The 19,007-nt window shown below is 46.1% G+C and overlaps 1 protein-coding gene across 4 annotated transcripts in view; it reads right to left on the bottom strand.

The window, feature by feature from the left end:
* The window catches only part of FYCO1 (FYVE and coiled-coil domain containing 1), a 231,330-nt gene that overhangs the window by 106,516 nt on the left and 105,807 nt on the right, over positions 1–19,007 (bottom strand). For all 4 annotated transcript variants that reach the window (XM_029589659.1, XM_029589663.1, XM_029589661.1 and 1 more), the window contains exon 12: positions 8,806–8,955. In XM_029589659.1, coding sequence (XP_029445519.1) covers positions 8,806–8,955 — 150 coding nt within the window. The remainder of the gene's footprint in view (positions 1–8,805; positions 8,956–19,007) is intronic.

The following is a 19,007-nucleotide window of genomic DNA, read 5'->3' as shown; positions in this document are numbered from 1 at the left end:
CTTCTGAAGGCGCCTCAATTCCTAACTCCCCCAAATGGCGGGAATGAGAGGGCCAAGTTCCTCCTTTCGGAACAGGTGGACCACCTTAGGGTCATCTCCATCGGTGATATGAGACTGTCGAGCAGCACTCTGCTGCGGATCCCCGTTGCCCTCTACCCCCCCTCGGGGGGCTGGGCCAGTATATCTGGACTCTCCTGGTCCAAGGTGTCAGAGGACGCATCCGAATCCTGCCGCGACACCCTGGACCACAAAGGGCGCTTCGCCTTGAAGGACACTTCTTGCTCCTCAGACTGGGGCTGCTTCTTACCCCTCGAGGGTGGCACTGAAAAAAACCCCGGTTTAGAAGCCTGCTTTTTTTTTTTTTTTTTTGTAACTTTCTGTTTATTAGAATAACCAAATGTAAACCACACAACATAGACAACACGACATAGTGTCATCTTAATATCAAACATCCATACTCCGCCATACAGAGTCATCATAGCAAATACAATCATAGCAATACAACTTTGGTTGTGTCAAAAGCCACATATCATCCTTTTTAAATCTGTATTCCCCACTCCCCCACCTCCCCTCCCCCCCCCCCCTTCCCCAGTCCTGAAAACTGTAAAAATCAGCCGTGGAGAGATGTAGACCATTGTTGATAGGGTTGCCAGATTTTATGAAATTTCGCCAGCGAATCTTTACTCAAGGCCGTCAAATGTTCCATATGATAAATCCATTTTAGCCGCCAGAGGACCGCTGAAAATTCAGGAGCTTTATGCAACTTCCAGTGTATAGCAATTTCGCCTCTCACCGCAGAAGCCAGAGCCCGAACAAAGGCACCGGACATCTGAGACCTCCGCTCATCAAGGATATTCAGCAGCATTTCTTTCGGGCTAAGTTGTAGGTCCTGCTGCAAAACCTGGTTCAGCCAAGTCCCCGCCTGGGTCCAAAGAGGAGAGATGACCGGACAAGTCCACCACATGTGATAAAAATCACCCTCCAGTCCACATTGTCGCCAGCATAAGGAATCAGTACGTAACCCCATGGTCTTCAGTTTACAGGAAGATAAATACCAACGAAATAACATTTTGTAACTATTTTCTAACAATTGGGCGGCTATGGAGCTCCGACTGATAGCTTTAAAACAGACTTCCCATTCCCTGTCTGAGAACGGAGCCCCCAAATCTTTTTCCCAGGCAGCTATATGCTTAGCAGAATGAGACACTGCCCCGTTAAGTAAGGTGTAAATTTTTGATATCACTCCCCGAATTACGGAGGCCTTTTCACAATAACCTTCAAAGAGTGTCTTGCCTTTGAGCATATCCCTCCGGACCTCCCGAACAGATAAAAAATGACGCAATTGTATGTATGCATACTGGTCAGTATCAGTCAGATGATAGGATACCCGTAAATCCTCAAAAGATTTCACTCCCTGATCAACCCACACTTGCCCCAACGTACCGAGGCCATTCTTAGCCCATCCCTGAAAGGTCTTCCCCACCCTCCCAATAGCAAACGCCTCACAGCCCTGCACCCGTGTAGTAAAGAAGTACTGCCTATCTCCCACCAGTTGCCGTCTCCACCTGTGCCATAGCATCATTGTAGCAGCGAGACAGGGTGAGGAACTTTGAAGACTGGGAGGAAGCCGACCCCCTCCCCACAATAAATCTTCTACCACTACCGGGGCCACCATAGCCCTTTCTAAGCGGACCCAAGGCTTGATAAGTTTAGAGTTATGAAAATCAACCACAACTCGAAATTGGGACGCTAAATAGTATTTCAGCAAGTTGGGTACCCCCAGTCCCCCGGCTAATTTAGTCTGGTACAGTATTACCCTCGAGACTCGAGGTGGCCGCCGTCTCCAAATGAAGGAGAAGATTTTGGCCTGAAGCCGCTTTAGATAGGGAACTGACACTGTGCACGGCAAGGTCTGGAATAAATAAGCCAGACGCGGAAGAAAAGTCATTTTAATAGCCACGATGCGGCCCAACCATGTGAGAGTCAACCTATCCCATGTCTGGAGCTCTTTGTCCAATCGCTTACTAAGTGGAATGTAGTTCATATCGAACAGATCATTATAGTCAGGACCCAAGTATATTCCTAAATACTTAACTGAGTGTTTAGCCCACTGGAAGGGAAATTTCTGTTTCAATTGCTGGATCTCTTCAGAGGATAAACAAATAGGTAAAATCTCCGACTTATCCATATTTATTTTAAATCCGGAAACCTTCCCATAAGCCTCCAGCCTCGGCATAAGCCCCAGCAGCGAGCTTTCAGGTGCAGTCAGAGTAAATAACACATCGTCAGCATACAGTGCTAATTTATAGGAACCAGTACCCACCGAGATGCCCTGTACACACCGGTCAGATCGAATTATTTCCGCTAAAGGCTCTAAACAGAGCGCAAATAGTAATGGGGACAAGGGGCACCCTTGGCGTGTCCCTCTTTGCACCTCAAAGTTCGCCGAGTAGTTCCCGTTTACCTTAATGCATGCCATCGGCTTTTGATATAAAGCCTGCACCCATGTCAGAAAATGTCCCCCTAAGCCCACCTTCCGTAACACCTGAAACAGAAAAGGCCAATGCACCCTGTCAAATGCCTTCTCGGCGTCTACCCCAAATAATACTGAAGGAATCCTGTGTGATCGCGCATAATATATTAAATTCACTACTTTGCGGATGTTGTCACTCGCCATTCTTCCTGGCATAAAGCCAGCCTGATCCTCATGAACTAAAAATGGAAGAACTACCTTAAGGCGGTTAGCTAGTATTTTCGCCAGTAACTTCAAATCAATATTAATAAGGGAGATCGGCCGGTATGAACTACATAACAGAGGATCCTTTCCGGGTTTTGGCAGAATAGTAATGCCCGCCATGTTAGCTGCTGAAGCCAACTGTCCATCCAGTCTAAGACTATTGAACATATTTACTAAAGGAGCGGCCAATTCTTCCTTAAATTTCTTATAGAAAAAGGGAGTATACCCATTGATACCTGGGGCCTTACCCGATTTAAGGTCTGAGATAGCACTGGTAACTTCCAGCAAAGAGATTGGACGATGTAGGCTGTCCATCATGGAGGCCTCTAAACATGGCAATTGAATCCCTTCCAAATAATCCACTATATCACCCTCAGTAACATTATCCTCCCGTTTATATAAAGTAGCGAAGAAATGATTAAACTGAAGACCTATTCCCTCTCCATCCATCACTATGGTCCCGTCAGCCGCTTTAATTTTAGTGATTTGTGATTGGGCTACTCTGGCCTTCAAAGCATGAGCCAAGAGTTTCCCCGCTTTGTTGCCATGCTCATAATAGGTTCTTTTAGTCAAATCCATATGATATATAATTTCATCCGCATCTAGCTGTTGAAGTTGTTGCCTAAGATCCCCCAGTGTTTCCAAGAGACGCTTACTCGGGTTTATCTTATGCGCCCGTTCCGCTGACTCTAACTTTCCTTGTAACTCCTGGCGATGTTTGACTTTCTCCTTCTTACTGTAGGCCGCCATCGCTATTAATTTACCCCGTAGCACAGCCTTGAGACATTCCCACAGTACTACAGGCGTAACCTCATCAGTGGAATTGTCAAGCAAATATTCCTTAAGGGCCAACCTAATTTCCTGTACCTTGCCTTTATCTTTGAGTAGCGAGTCATTCATCCGCCAAAATCGACGCCCCCTCTTTAAACCCACAAGATTAATGGACCACCACACCGGCGCATGGTCAGACCATATAATACTACCTATTCCCACATCGGTGGTAGCCCCAACTAGAGTGGTATCTATAAGGAAGTAGTCGATCCTGGAATACGAATCGTGAGCCTTAGAATAAAAGGAATAATCTTTTTCTTTCGGGTTACGATCCCTCCAGACATCAATAACCTGCCATTTCCCCATAAATGAATGTAAGGCTTTCTGATCCACCAGGGAATAGTGTCCACCCCCCTTGGAGCAGTCTTGTATGGGATTGGGGACTACATTAAAGTCACCACCGATAATTAATCTCCCACTTGGGAACCGTAACAACTGTTCATCTAGGCGATCAAAAACCTCCCTCTGATGCACATTTGCATTATAGAGAGACACCATAGTGTATACAGTCTGACAGATAGTCACAGAGACTATAATAAATCTACCTTCCGGGTCACGGTGTATCTTTTCTATATGAGCGGGAATATCCCTAGATATCAGAACACCAACCCCTGTATACTTCAGCTGTGGCGTACAGGCCGCCAAAAGAATCTGAGGAAAATGTGCTGATTGTAATAAATATTCATGTTTTTTACGGAGATGGGTCTCCTGAATAAACAAAACACTGGCTTTTGAAGAGAGAGCCTCCTTAAACAGACTCTTACGTTTAGATGGATGGTTGAGACCTTTAACATTCAAAGATAATATCTTTATAGTCATCATTAAATAATCCCCTCCAACTCCTCCCTATACACATATGGTACCTCAGTAAGGTTCCTCCCACAGATAAACCCCCCGATCCACTGGAACATAGCAAACCTGTACTTAAACCCAAGTCTACCCTCGGCTCTACAGCCCATTATCCTTTGCTCTGTACATCTAAGGCCTCCTAATCCCGACCCCCTATACCCCCCCCTTCCTTCCCCCCCTTCCCGCCCCCCTCCCCCATCCCTCCCATACTGAACCCCTGCCGCTTATGCAGCAACAGGATAATCTGAGAGGTAAGTGAGGTCCCCCACCCTCTCCACCCCCGTATCAGCCATTAAAACCATCAACAGGAAACAGATATAAAACAGCAAACTTATTTAACCATGTTAGTTCTAAATAGTGAACCACCACAGGGTCCCACAATATATTTCAGGATCCCAAATAGAACAAATTGGATCTTGTCCAGCATTCCTGGACTGTAAAAGAAACCCTAAATGAAGGGGCCGCTGCAATTCAGTCCACACTGACAGCAGGTTCGCCACGATCCAGAGACTTGCGCTGCAGTCGGGAACCCGATTTCCCCACTCTTTGCCATCTGGGCCTGCCCGACCCCCCCTGGCTTCTGTCGAGGGAGCTCAGCAATCGGATGAGGTAATCCCGCCGCCTCCAAAATCGAGGCCGCGTCTGCTGCGTTCTTGATATGGTGAGTGACGCCATCTTTAGTAAATGCTAGGCCCACCGGATACTGCCAGCGGTATTTCAAATTTTCCTTACGAAGCAAGGCAGTCACTGGTTGTAAGTCCCGTCGTTTTTGAAGCGTGATCGCCGCTAAATCATTATAAATGGACACTGTCTGCCCATCCCAACTGATATCACCAAGTATTCGCGCTTGCCGCATCACGGCATCCTTGAGTCTGTAGCTGTGAAGGCAAGCGATAATATCGCGGGGAACATTAGGGTTCGGAGCTCTTAGCGCTCGATGAGCGCGCTCGATGATAATTTCCCCCTCAAACAGCTCTTGTGGTTCCGAACGGCTGCCGAGAATGTGCTTACATAAGTCTTGCACGACGCGTCCCACCTCTTTATATTTATCCATTTCAGGGATCCCCCGGATTCGGATGTTAGAACGCCTGGAGCGGTTCTCTAAATCTTCGAGTTTCAATAGGATTTCTTCATTCGTAGTTTGCACATCCATAACATCAGTTTTAAGGCGTGAGACTTCGATTGCCTGCCCTTCCACCATATTTTCTACATCTTCAACACGCCTTCCGAAATCTCCAAGTTCAGAGCGAAACTCGGTTAAGGCTACTTGCATATCTGTTTTAATAGATTTCAAATCTTTTTGTATCTCAAAAAAACCATTGTTTAAAGTCTGCTTTCGTAGGCTCAGAGAGCGTTCCCGACGTACCCGATTCTATAGCGGCATCCATCATGGCCAGCATCTCAGGATCAGCTCGTGCAGCCCCGTCCGCCATTACTGGAGCTCCCGAGTCCTGCACCACGCTCAGGGCCGCATACCGGGAACCGCTCGGGTCGTATGCAAAAGTTTTCAAATCCATAGATTTTTTCCGATGTGTCATCACCAAGTGAACCGCTATCCTCTGGTACAAACCAGAAGGGAAAAATTAGCCTGTATTGCTCAAAAAAGCTAATAAACAACGGGGTAGGAGAGGAGCTATCGCTTCAAGCGACCATGCTGAAGGGCTGACGTCACTTCCCCCCCCTAGAAGCCTGCTTTTTTGTAGCCTTCCGGGCCTTAAAGGCCTTATGCATGGCTAAAATAAAATCCACTGAAAAAGAAGAAGAAGAAGCCTCAGAATCTGTCCCTGTATCCTCCTCCTGCACCTTAGGATCTGATCTGGCAGGGAAAGCAGGCCACGGAGCGGGCTGTTGGGGAGACAGAAGGGGGCGGGAAATTCCCTTCCTCCATTGCGAATTGGGCCGCCGAGGATACTGAATCTAAAATGGCGCCTGTTCCCGTGCTTAGCGGGAGGGGCCTTGAAGTAGGAGCTGGCACCTCCCCGAACGTAATCGCCACTGACCTCCTGCGCACAAGTACTCCCCCGACGGGTTCGGACATTCCTTCGCCTCCAGGGATTAAGGCCGAACACAGCCCATCCTTTGAGAGGCGCGCGCGCCCAGAGCTGCACGCACAACAACAAGGACCGCATGGCATGAGAGAGCCGGCAAAGCAAAAATAAAAACTTTTTTTTTTTTTACAAGCTGAGAAAGACGGCGCTACGCACTGCTTAACAGCCGCAGCAGAAAAGGGAAAGGAGAGCCCTGCGAACTTGCCAAGAAAAACGGCTTTAACTTTATTTATTTATTTATTTTATCGATCCAACCTGTCCAGAGGATCATTGGGGAGACATAGGGGAATCACTGGGTGTGTGAATGGGAAATGTGCACTTCCCCATTGCACTCTCCATTTCCTCCCTTCTTCTCCCCCTCCTCCTCTGTGCATGTGAGTGTGTATGTGTTGTGAGGTTGGAGTACAGGATGTGTGCCAGAGAGGGAGTGGTGTCTAATGAGTTGACTAGGGAAGAACACTCCCTACCCCCTGCCTCACTCATGTGCACGTGTGTGTAAAATTGGTGGTGTAGGGGAAATGTTGGGCGTTGAGGTGTGTGGGGGTGGAGGTAGGGGATGTGGGCATGGGGGGGGGAAGCAGGAGGATGCACAAGGGTAGAAGGTGCATGGGGAAATGGATAGAGAGTACATGGGAGGGTCTGTGTGGGGTGCACAAGGGTTTCTAGGGAGTGCACATAACTGTGGGGGGGGGGGGTGTGAGTGAGGTTGTGGGTGCATGTGTGGCAGGGTGTGCATGTAGGAGTATGTGTGGGTGAGTAGGGAGTGTATACATGGGAAACAATGGGAGTGTGTGCATAGGGGATGTGCATTCTTTCTCCTTCCAGCCCTTCTCCTCCCCTCAGGCCTCCCGCCTCTCCTTCCTTACTCACTCACTGTTCCCCTCCTCTCACTCCTTCCCCTCTTACTCTCCCACTACATCCCCTCTCTTACTGCCCCCCCTTCGCTCTCACTCTCCCACAGCTCCTCCTGTCTCCCACAGCTCCCCTTCCTTTCCGCTACTCCCCTCCTACAGTCCATCCCCATCACCCACTGGTCTCTCCTTGCATTCCCCCTTCTCCCTCCTGCCCCTCTCTCCCTACCTCCATCATTTTCCAACTGCTCCCTTCCTCCAGCCTTCTCCCCCTTTACTCTCCCCCAGTGTGCTCCTTCTTCTCAATATCCTAGCACTCCCCCTTCTTCGCCCTCTTTCACCTGCTCTGGCCCTTCCCACTCACTCTCCTCTCACTCTCCCCCTCCTATTCCCCTCCCACCTCGGGCACCAACATCATCTTTGTGCAGCTAGTGGAGCCTGGGAACCCCCACCAGCCCTTCCACTGCCTACCATGGCTTCTCTTTCTCTCCTGCACTGGTGGGGGTCCAGGAAACACCATCAGCCTTTCTGCTGCCCATGCTACTGCTCCACTTTTGCTGGTGGAGTCCAGTAAACCCCACCAGATTTTTCGTTGCTGGTGCCGTCCCTGCACTGGCTAGCCCAGTTATGCAAATACCAGCAGTCCCACCTTGCTGCTTACAGCCATGCCTAATGCTCTGGGTGATGTAATAATGTCGTGCATGTGCAGATGTGATGTAATTATCACCCAGAGCCCCTACTATTTTTAAACACAGAGAGATTAAAAATTACCGAGGATGGTATAGACCTCTCCAGGATACACTACTTCAGTGATCTAATTCAATAAATCAAGCTGCTCCATTGTGGGGTAGATATTCAAAATATAGCTGTTTATCTAAGTTAGCCGGACAGACTTATCTATCTAAATGCCATTTGAATTATCGGCCTCTCTATCAATAAGTAATGATAAAGCATTTATACACTACACCCATGTCAGAAAGAGAGATGACTTACCTGAAATGTTTTTTTTTCTCAGACCACAGCTGGCGTAAGTAACTCCAGTCCTGGAGTAGTTTTCCGGATATCCACAATGAATTTCCATGCACTGCCCCCATTGTATGCAAATATAACTCGTGCATATTCTTTGTGGATGTCCTGAAAACCAGACCAGTTTGTGGCACTCCAGGACTGCAGGTGACTACCTCTGGTCTTCAGCATCTCAGTGGAGATACACATGGGTCGTACGGACTGTGGCAAATGGATCAAGTGGGAGAAAGAAGTAGAGACATTTCCACGTATACTGCTGAACCAACCATCCCTCCTCTCCCATATAACAAAAATAGGGCAAGGAAGATCTCCCAGAGGGAACAAATGGTCTGCTAAATTGGTGCCCCCCCTCCCCCATTGCTTTGTTTTCCTATGCCCGATTTTCACATTCCTAACACCTGCCCTGTCCGTCATGGCACACTGCCCTTCCCACTGCCAGAGCACCGCTGGTCCCCATACTGACCGGCAATGGTGTTTCCGCAACATCCAGCTAAACTGTTTCTGACAATCCAGGCAATGATTAACTTCAATGTCACCCAGCCATCGCTCTTCTGCTCGGATCTTCTGTTCAAATTCCAAAGCATCAGATTTCTTCCAAAGCGCGTCTTTATCCCTACAAAAAAGACATATATTACAAGTACAAAAATGAGTTGCATTAGCAGAAGGCTGACATTTTTTTTTTATTTCCATGGATATCTATCCATATAACATTTATTTAATTTATGATTGTATTGTATTTACTTAGTTCTCCCTGTTTCAGTTGCAGTTTATGATGTCTACCTTCCCTTGCCTGTTCCATGTCAAACGCATTACATGCGTAAGTTACTGTTACACTGTAAACCGATGTGATATCTTTGATTAATGTTGGTATATAAAAACCGTTAAATAAATAAATAAATAAATAAATAAATAAATAATAACATAAATAAATTAATTGTATCTATCTATATATCTATCTATAAACTCTCTCTCTCTCTATTATGGGTATGTGTCTCCTCAGACACATACCCATAATAGTCATATCTATATAGACAGATATAGGACCTCATTTACTAAGCATTTTTACCATTGACACAGAATTGGAGAAAAGCTTTGGTAAATCAGGCCCATATGCAGATATGAGATATACATATGTGTGATAGTGGGCGATCCGTAAGCATAGGCCTGTACACTGTACTCATTAACTCATCACATTATATTTGGGCCTACTTCAATTAGCTTAGCTCACAGTGGAGAGCACCAGATTGAGCCAGGCCCTATAATAACAGCTTAAAGTGCTGATAACAGGATACATGTCTTTTTGTGTGATTTGTACATAACTAGCTTTTTCTGTTTCACATCAGCTTGTGTAAAAATGCATTTTCAATTTGTCATCATCTGACAATATACTGAGGATTAGGGATGTGAATCGTGTCCTCGATCGTCTTAACGATCGATTTCGGCTGGGAGGGGGAGGGAATCGTATTGTTGCCGTTTGGGGGGGTAAAATATCGTGAAAAATCGTTAAAAATCGTTAAAATCGAAAAATCGAAAAACCGGCACATTAAAACCCCCTAAAACCCACCCCCGACCCTTTAAATTAAATCCCCCACCCTCCCGAACCCCCCCCCAAATAACTTAAATAACCTGCGGGTCCAGCGGCGGTCCGGAACGGCAGCGGTCCGGAACGGGCTCCTGCTCCTGAATCTTGTCGTCTTCAGCCAGCGCCATTTTCCAAAATGGCGCCGAAAAATGGCGGCGGCCATAGACGAAAAAGATTGGACGGCAGGAGGTCCTTCCGGACCCCCGCTGGACTTTTGGCAAGTCTCGTGGGGGTCAGGAGGCCCCCCACAAGCTGACCAAAAGTTCCTGGAGGTCCAGCGGGGGTCAGGGAGCGATTTCCCGCCGCGAATCGTTTTCGTACGGAAAATGGCGCCGGCAGGAGATCGACTGCAGGAGGTCGTTCAGCGAGGCGCCGGAACCCTCGCTGAACGACCTCCTGCAGTCGATCTCCTGCCGGCGCCATTTTCCGTACGAAAACGATTCGCGGCGGGAAATCGCTCCCTGACCCCCGCTGGACCTCCAGGAACTTTTGGCCAGCTTGTGGGGGGCCTCCTGACCCCCACGAGACTTGCCAAAAGTCCAGCGGGGGTCCGGAAGGACCTCCTGCCGTCCAATCTTTTTCGTCTATGGCCGCCGCCATTTTTCGGCGCCATTTTGGAAAATGGCGCCGGCTGAAGACGACAAGATTCAGGAGCAGGAGCCCGTTCCGGACCGCTGCCGTTCCGGACCGCCGCTGGACCCGCAGGTTATTTAAGTTATTGGGGGGTGGGGGATTTAATTTAAAGGGTCGGGGGTGGGTTTTAGGGGGTTTTAGTGTGCCGGCTCACGATTCTAACGATTTATAACGATAAATCGTTAGAATCTGTATTGTATTGTGTTCCATAACGGTTTAAGACGATATTAAAATTATCGGACGATAATTTTAATCGTCCTAAAACGATTCACATCCCTACTGAGGATGCTGAGAGGCAGTTCAGAAACTCTGGTGGTAGAATGCTTGTAAGTTCACCAAATTGTCAAACTGAATAAAAATATCTATCTATTATATTCTGTCTAGTGCAAAATCAGCTGTATAAGCAGTAATTCTGGAGACTGAAAAGGAAATAGAATTATCTGTTTTGTTTTCTTCTTTTTTTTTTCCATTTGCAAATCTATCATTAAATAGTAAACTACAGTGCAGTTCATTAATAATTTGGTTGTGGGAGAGGTCTCCTGTGCCAGTGGATAGTGAGATGGTACACTCAAATCCCACCAAGTGAGGGGGGGGGGGGGAGGCACAGTGGTGTCAAATCTTGGGAGATAACCACTGACAGTGCTGAGGAGGCAAAAGCTCTGAAGGAAACAGTGACCTACGCTCCGTGCGAGGAGAGAGTGAATTTGGGCATGTACTACCACTGCCGTATTCTAGGGGCAAAATGTCATTGCTAAGGGTCCTACGTTGCTGTCTTGCTGAATGGGCAGACTAAATGGAACTGATCTAGTGTGGACTTTATGTGCTGTCATAGTTTATGCTTTCTATATATTCCTTTGTTTCACCCACACACAGTGATAGACAAAGCTTGCAAGGACTCAGTCACACAAACCATCTATCCTCAGAAAACTCAGACGAGTCATGTTAGCTGCCACAGAGGCAGCATCCTCAACAGCAGTGAATCTAGCGATGGGCTCTGAGAAATATCTAGCAGCTGATGACACCAACATGCAGCGATGACACAACGAAATACAGCAATGACTCGGCAGGTCCTGCTTTGGATTTCAAGCAGTTTCAAGAGACAGCCACTATGTCTGCAGCAACAAACCTGAGCAATCAAACCTTGGGTGAAGCAGGGTTTCAACAATAACATTTTCAAAGGGGAAAGGAGAAGCCTGAGGCTATGTAACCATTTCTGACTTCCAGGGGCTTTCCCTGAGTGGGCTCCATTCCCTCCCAGTCATTGCATTACTAGATAAGACAGGTTTTATACCAATAGCTGGAACTTAGTTTGAAAGAAATGGTATTACAAATGGAAACTATTAGAGGAAATGGTTCTGCATAGATGGGGTTGTATCCTAATTCTAACCATAAGTTGTCATTTTGATCTTGCATGCTATCTGCTGTTTAATCAGGTTTTTTGACATACTAGTGAAAATATACAGAAATAACTAGCCACAACCAGAAACTTATCTGAGCTTTCCATCTTTGTTGTCTCCCTGTGTTTCTTTTAATTACTTTTACATCCTTGTCAGATAAGTCAAATTGATGTCCTGAAGAGCGCATGTAATCCTGATATAATTTTCTGTAATTTGAAAATTTCTCTTATTGTTAAATCCTAGCTCTAAACAGTTTATAGTCCAAGAAATGAAGAGGGTTAGGTAAAGCCTGGTTATGTGATGAAAGACAGGTTTATAGAACAAAACAGTTTTAGCTCACAGTGGTGACATTTTTGCTTATACCAGAGCATTTGTGCATGGAGCATGGAGTGAGTGCTGCTATTCTTTACCATCCAACCTTGTGTAGTATTTATTATTTGAGGAATTATAATGTCGCTGTCATATCCCCCCCTTCTCCCTCCTCTCTTACATTTTAAGAATTTCTTCATAGGTCTATTGCACAGACTCTGCCCTATTTTGATAGTCCTCCTCTGTACTGACTGTTAATATCCATTTGGAGATGGAGGTCTCCAGAACTGGGCACAGTAAAGAGGAATTATTACCATTTTTTTGTCTGCTGCTTCTACCTCTCCTAATGTATTCTCCTGGCTTTTGCTGCTGTCTTGTTAGCTGTTTGGAATCCCTGAGATCTCCAGATATGATCGTTCCCACCTCTCTTTCCTGTTTGATGCAAATCAGTACTTACATCTCTGTCATTCACTGCTCTTTTAGGTTTCCATACACCAGCACGGCTGTACTTTTTTGCATTAAATCTTTGTTGCTAAATTCTAATTTATTTATTTATTTTAAAGCTTTTACTATACCGACATTCGTAGGACACATCACGCCGGTTTACAAATAACTGAAGCAGGCAGAAATTACAATAAACACGGTAGGGATAAGGGGAGCAGGCGAGAAAAGGGGAAGGGGGGGCAAGGGGCAAGAACAGCTGGAAGGATAAAGGGCAGGTGAGCGAGAAGTGACAGGAATAAACAATAAATGAACAGTAAGAGAAACAATATATCTGTAACTGTTCACCTCGAAGGCAGACGGGGTGTAAAGACGGGGTGAGAAGAAAGAGAATGGGTGAGTTAGGAGCGAATAGGAAGGAGGACGGCCGCAGATGTAAAGGGGGATGAGGGCTATGTTTGATTAACATCTGGATAGGCTTGCCTGAAGAGCCATGTCTTAATACCTTTTTTGAAGGAGGGCTCAAGTCGTAGATAGGGAGGTAGTGAATTCCAGAGGGTGGGGCCGGCGATAGTGAAAGCTCTTTCTCTGGTATTGGTAAGGTGTGCGGTTTTGAGGGGTGGGGTGTGCAGGGTGCCTGCAAGGCCAGTTCTAGTGGGGCAATTAGAGGTACGGAAGCGTGGCAGTTCTTGACACAGGGATTCAAAAATTTCTCTTGGTCTTACTCACCAAGGATGAAATACACACATCATACACTCCCTCTCCCTTGGCTCAATCTTTTTTTTGGGGCTGGGAGCACAGCGGTAGTACATGCTGAGTACTTTTCTTACCTGGTAAGTGCACACTCCCTACCCTACCCCAGTGCAGCCCTTTCACTCTCCAACCACTTCCTTCTCCAACTCACCCCAACCCAACCAGGTATAGTCCTTTCTCCTCCATAGTCCCTCCACCCCTGGACAGTCCTCTTTTCACTTTTCCTTCCACAGTCACCTCTCTCATTCTCCTCTCCCCCTCAACACCTTTTTCCTCCTCCTCCTCTCGCCTCTCTCTGCCCCAACCATGCTGCAGCCCTCTCTCTCCACCCTGACAGCCTGCTGATGCCTCCTAGGCCTCAACCAGGACCAAAGACGTTCTTTCTGGGCTCCAGTTGGAGATCAAAGAAGATGCCACTGCCTCCCATGACTCGATCATGCTGAAGATGCTACTGTTTACTGCTTCCTGATCCATCTCACCCGCTTCAAAAATCTATTCACCTGGGAGTGGATTTTTGAAACTCTGCCTTGACCACCCCAAGCTTTACTAGAGCATTAATTTTTCCCATTCCATCTTGAGCATCTTATTGGAGATCTTAGTATCATCTTTAAAAAGACAAACCTTTCCTTGTAGGTCACTCTGCAATACACATAAAAATACTGATCAAAGTCAGATCAAAAAGTGATCCCTGAGGCATTCCACTGCTAACCTTCTATTGCATATAAATCTATCTCATGCATATTCATTATGGATATCCTGAAAACCTGACTGACTAGGTGTGCCGTGAGGACTGGGATGAGAAGCACTGTTATAGTGAATTCTATCACCACACTCTGTTGCCTACCATTCATCCAGTTTAATTTAGGATGCTCCTTGTTTATTAGCCTTCTGTGCAGAACAATGTCAAAGCTTTACTGAAATCCAAATACACTACATTCAGCACTCTCCTGAAATAACTTATTGGCCACCCAGTCAAAGAAATTCTCCAGATTTCTTTGACATAACCTCCCTCTCATAAAAACCATGTTGTCTCAGATCCTGTAGTATGTCCTTTTCTTTAGTACATATATACATATATATAAATATACATATATACAACTGACATCAACAAAGCCAAATGGAACTTCTACTCCCAAAGAATTCACAATTACCAGTACAAACCTAGAGTCCTGTTCGAGTATGTAACTCAGCTGACGCGACCCATCAACAAATGGCCATCAACAATATGGCCATATTGCCGTACTGCAAAATGGCGCCGGCCATATGGCCGGCACCATTTTGCAGTACGGCAACACGATTCGAGTGCAGGAGGTCGTTCCCGGACCCCCGCTGGACTTTTGGCAAGTCTTGTGGGGGTCAGGAGGCCCCCCCCAAGCTGGCCAAAAGTCCCTGGGGGTCCAGCGGGGGTCTGGGAGCGATCTCCTACGCTCGTGATGTCGGGGGACAGGAACCAAAATGGCGCCGACGCTACCATTTCTATCAACGCACCCGTGGCCCGAGAGTGGAACATCACACCGGGACCCCCCCCACTGGACCCCAAGTAATTTAAGACATTTTGGGGGGGTTCGTGAGGGTGGGGGATTTATTTTAAAGGGTCGGGGTGGGTTTTAGGGTTATTTTAGTGTGCCGGTTTTCCCGCCCTCCCCCTTCCCCCGATTTACGATTTTTGACGATAAATCGGGGGAATTCCTATTATATATCGCCTTTAACGATTTTTGACGATTTAAAATATATCGGACGATATTTTAAATCGTCAAAAAACGATTCACATCCCTACTAGACATCTCCGCCGCATTTGATACCGTCAGCCATAAGATTCTAATTCACAGACTAAAAGAAATAGGCATCACCAGCACCTTTCTCCAATGGTTCCAATCATTCCTCACTCACCAACAGAACTTTTAAAGTAGCCCAAGGAAATACATCAGAAAGAATCCCCCTCCCTCAGGGAGTCCCACAAGGCTCATCCCTATCTCCTACCCTCTTCAACGTCTATATGCTACCACTATGCAAATACCTAGACAAAACGGGGCTCACCTACTTTCTTTATGCCGATGACGTCCTGATCCTGCTCCCCATCAAAGACAATGTCAGCAATACCCTAAACCGATGGGAAACATACCGGACAGACATAACCTCCATCCTCTCTGAAATGGCACAAAAGCTCAACCAGAGCAAGATGGAAATTCTTCACCTCTCCAGAAAAACCTCAATACCCATCGCTGACCTCACAACTCTATCCAATTATAACATGCTCCCGACGGTTAGAGACCTCGGAGTCACCCTGGACCAGGAACTGAACTTCAAACAGCATATCAAGACACTGATAAAAGAAGGATTCTACAAACTCCAGATCCTGAAGAAACTCCAACCTCTACTTCATCCCCCAGACTACCGGACGGTACTGCAATCCCTCCTATTCGCCAAAATAGACTATTGCAACGCCCTCCTGACTGGCCTTCCCGCATCCACCCTCAAGCTCCTCCAGCTCCTACAAAATGCTGCTGCACGGTCACTAACGAATAAGAGAAAAACAGATCACATCACACCCGCACTCAAACAACTCCACTGGCTGCCCGTCCCGTTCAGATCCCAATACAAAACACTCATGCTCATACACAAATCTATCCACAATGACAAAGTCAGCTGGTTTCAAGGACCTCTGACCCCCTGCAACCCCACTAGAAATCTCCGCTCAACCAATATAGGCCTTCTCCCCATTCCCCCCGCCAAAGAAGTACATAGAGTGTCCACCAGAGAATGCGCTGCATCCGTAGCAGGCCCTCACCTCTGGAACAACCTTCCAACCGCTCTCAGAACTGATCCTTCTACACCCACCTTCCGAAAGAACCTCAAGACCTGGCTCTTCTGGAAAGCCTTCACACAAGTCAATTAACCCCGCCACAGCCCCTACTCCCATCTTCAACATTCCCCCATCCCCCCCCCGCCTCCCAGCCCCCCTATTTCCCAACCCTGCCACTGTACATAGTTAATTTATCTTTTAATATATTCTGTAAAAAGTTATGCAATTAAGCACGTAATATTGTATTACTATCTTGTATTACTATCTTGTTGTAAAACAGTTATATGTGCGCAACCAGTTACTCAATTAAGCGGTTATATTGTATTATGTCATAAAAGGCTCGCCTTAGACATCTTGTTATATGTAAACCGACGTGATATGTCAAATCGAATGTCGGTATAGAAAAATAAATAGATACATAAATAATAAATAGTAGTGATTCCATTCATTTATGCACCACTCAAGTCTGACTAACTGGGCTCTAGTTATTATTTTTTTGCATACTTGCTATTTTGTATAAAGGAACAATACCGGCCAGTCTTCAGTGCATAGAAGTCATTTCTGACTTGAAAGAGTGACTCAATCGACCTGTCAGTGGAGCTTCCAGAACCTCCTTGAGTTCCCTTATCCCTCAACTACATATCTAGGGCAAAATCCTACCCTGGGTGAACTCTTTCTGGCAGAATGCACATACAAGTGACTCTACGACTTAGAGCTTTTAGGGCAGGGGTAGGCAACTCCAATCCTGGAGTGACACAAATAGGTCTGGTTTTCAGGATATCCACAATGAAAATGCATGAGGTATATTTGCATGCACTACTTCCATCTTATGCAAATATACCTCATGCATATTCATTGTGGATGTTCTGAAAATTAAACCTGTTAGTGGCACCCCAGGACTGGAGTTACCCACCCCTCTTTTAAAGCATTGTCACTGCATATTGGTAAACAATATCCCCAAAGTACAGATGCTTACCATGTACATTAATATTTCTGTGACAAGAAAAGCATCTGTGGCATAAAACACCAGAAATCTACTGATTTTGTCATTGGGATGTTTTTTCATCCCAGCCAATGTAATGTACTAAGGTAAAAAAATGTCCCATGTTATTTTATCAAAGAAACATGATCCAAAGAAGCATTAAGTGCTCTGGAGAGATGCAACTCCTCCTCTTTTCATACAGAGAGTACCTACTATTGCACACTTAACATCCATTTCAATGTTAATTTTGGTTGGGACGTTGAATCCATATTTGTCTTTGGTTAGTGTGAGGAGCTTTCAGAAAGAAAAAAACCCACTGAGGTTCCCTCCTCCATGAGCTTACATTACAACTTTGTTGCTACAGTTGGAAGGGCAGGATGAAAGTGTGTAAGGGAAGAAAGTGTCAGCTGGACAATGTTTTTTTACAGGCAGCCTTAGGCTGGTTTTAAAATAAGCACAGTCTCCAACAGACTGTCAACAGCAGGCAAAAAATCTATGACTTGTTGTAAGCAGTTGAACTCTAACCATGTTTCCTTATGGGATCATAGACGTGGTCCTCCAGCTAGGCAGAGTGTCAGTCTTGCTGCCTAGTGAAGAATCAGTGAGACCTGTGTTTCCTGAAAGAAAATCATAAGAGTCTGTGCAGAAAGCCAGTCTTTCCTTCTGCCCCAAAATGGAAAATAGACAGAAAGGGAAGCCAAATAGGTCTGGTTCCTCGCCCTGTTTGGATTCTCTGTAAAAACTCTTTCTTGGCACCAGAGCTGAAGCAAGCACAGCTGGAGCCGATGTGTGATTGCATCGGCTTTGGGAAGAGTCGCAGTGGATCAGGAGAGAGCTGCAGAGAACTGGAGAAAGCATGTGCTGGACATCGCAGAGACTTACAGGCCGATGCAATAAAAAGAGTACAAAAATGTGTGTCCAAACTGTGTTTTAATGCGCACACAGCCACCTCTCCTGGGCGCCCGATGCTATATGTAAATGAGCTTGTTTGTTAAAAAGGAAGCGCTAGGGAGAATTATTGCATCCCTAGTGCACAAATGTATCAGGCTCCCAGGAGAATTGGCTGTCTGCTTGCCTATTACTACTGGCACTCAATAGGAGAATCTGTTATATCCCGTAAAGGTAAATTTCTGGATGCCCAATATACACGCAGAAAAGCAAGGGGCGAAACTGACCTGAAGCGTGTCTCTAGTGAGTGTATATTATGCATCCAGAATTTTTTTTTCATCAAGCGCTTACATTATATCTTTATTCTTAAAACACCGCAAGGTGTTTAAGAATAAAGGAAGGAACCACACAGGACACTATTTTCTTAATTCCTCCAGAGCCCTTCCCTCGCGAATTGACTTAATGCCAGCTCTGGGCTGGAGTTAAATCTGCCGTGTTAAAAAATGTGCGTTGGGTGCCCAATGAATTTCTGCATTGGGGGTAATAGGTTATAGCCACATCTACATGGAATTTACAGGTGATGAGCACTATTAGCTGCATGTTTGTTTGGGCGTGCGTTTTGCACTCACTAATCTCTTTATTGCATCGGGTATTATGCTAGTGCGTCCAAAACGCGTGTTCAACCATGGGTTAACCTGTGCACTAGCTAGGCTGGGTGCACTTTATTGCATCGGCCCCATAGTTAGGAGGAATCTTTGAGTCAGCTACAGCAAAGATAAACGACTGAGGTTTTTTTGTCCCCCCTGCTCCACAGCATGAGTACCTTCTGGTTAGCAGAAAGGGTCCTGCTGCTAAGGCATTAGAGCCCAAGTGGCAA

The sequence above is a fragment of the Rhinatrema bivittatum genome, chromosome 2, assembly GCF_901001135.1.
Source record: "Rhinatrema bivittatum chromosome 2, aRhiBiv1.1, whole genome shotgun sequence".
Lineage (NCBI taxonomy): Eukaryota > Metazoa > Chordata > Amphibia > Gymnophiona > Rhinatrematidae > Rhinatrema > Rhinatrema bivittatum.
This window is presented reverse-complemented; position numbering and strand designations above follow the sequence as displayed.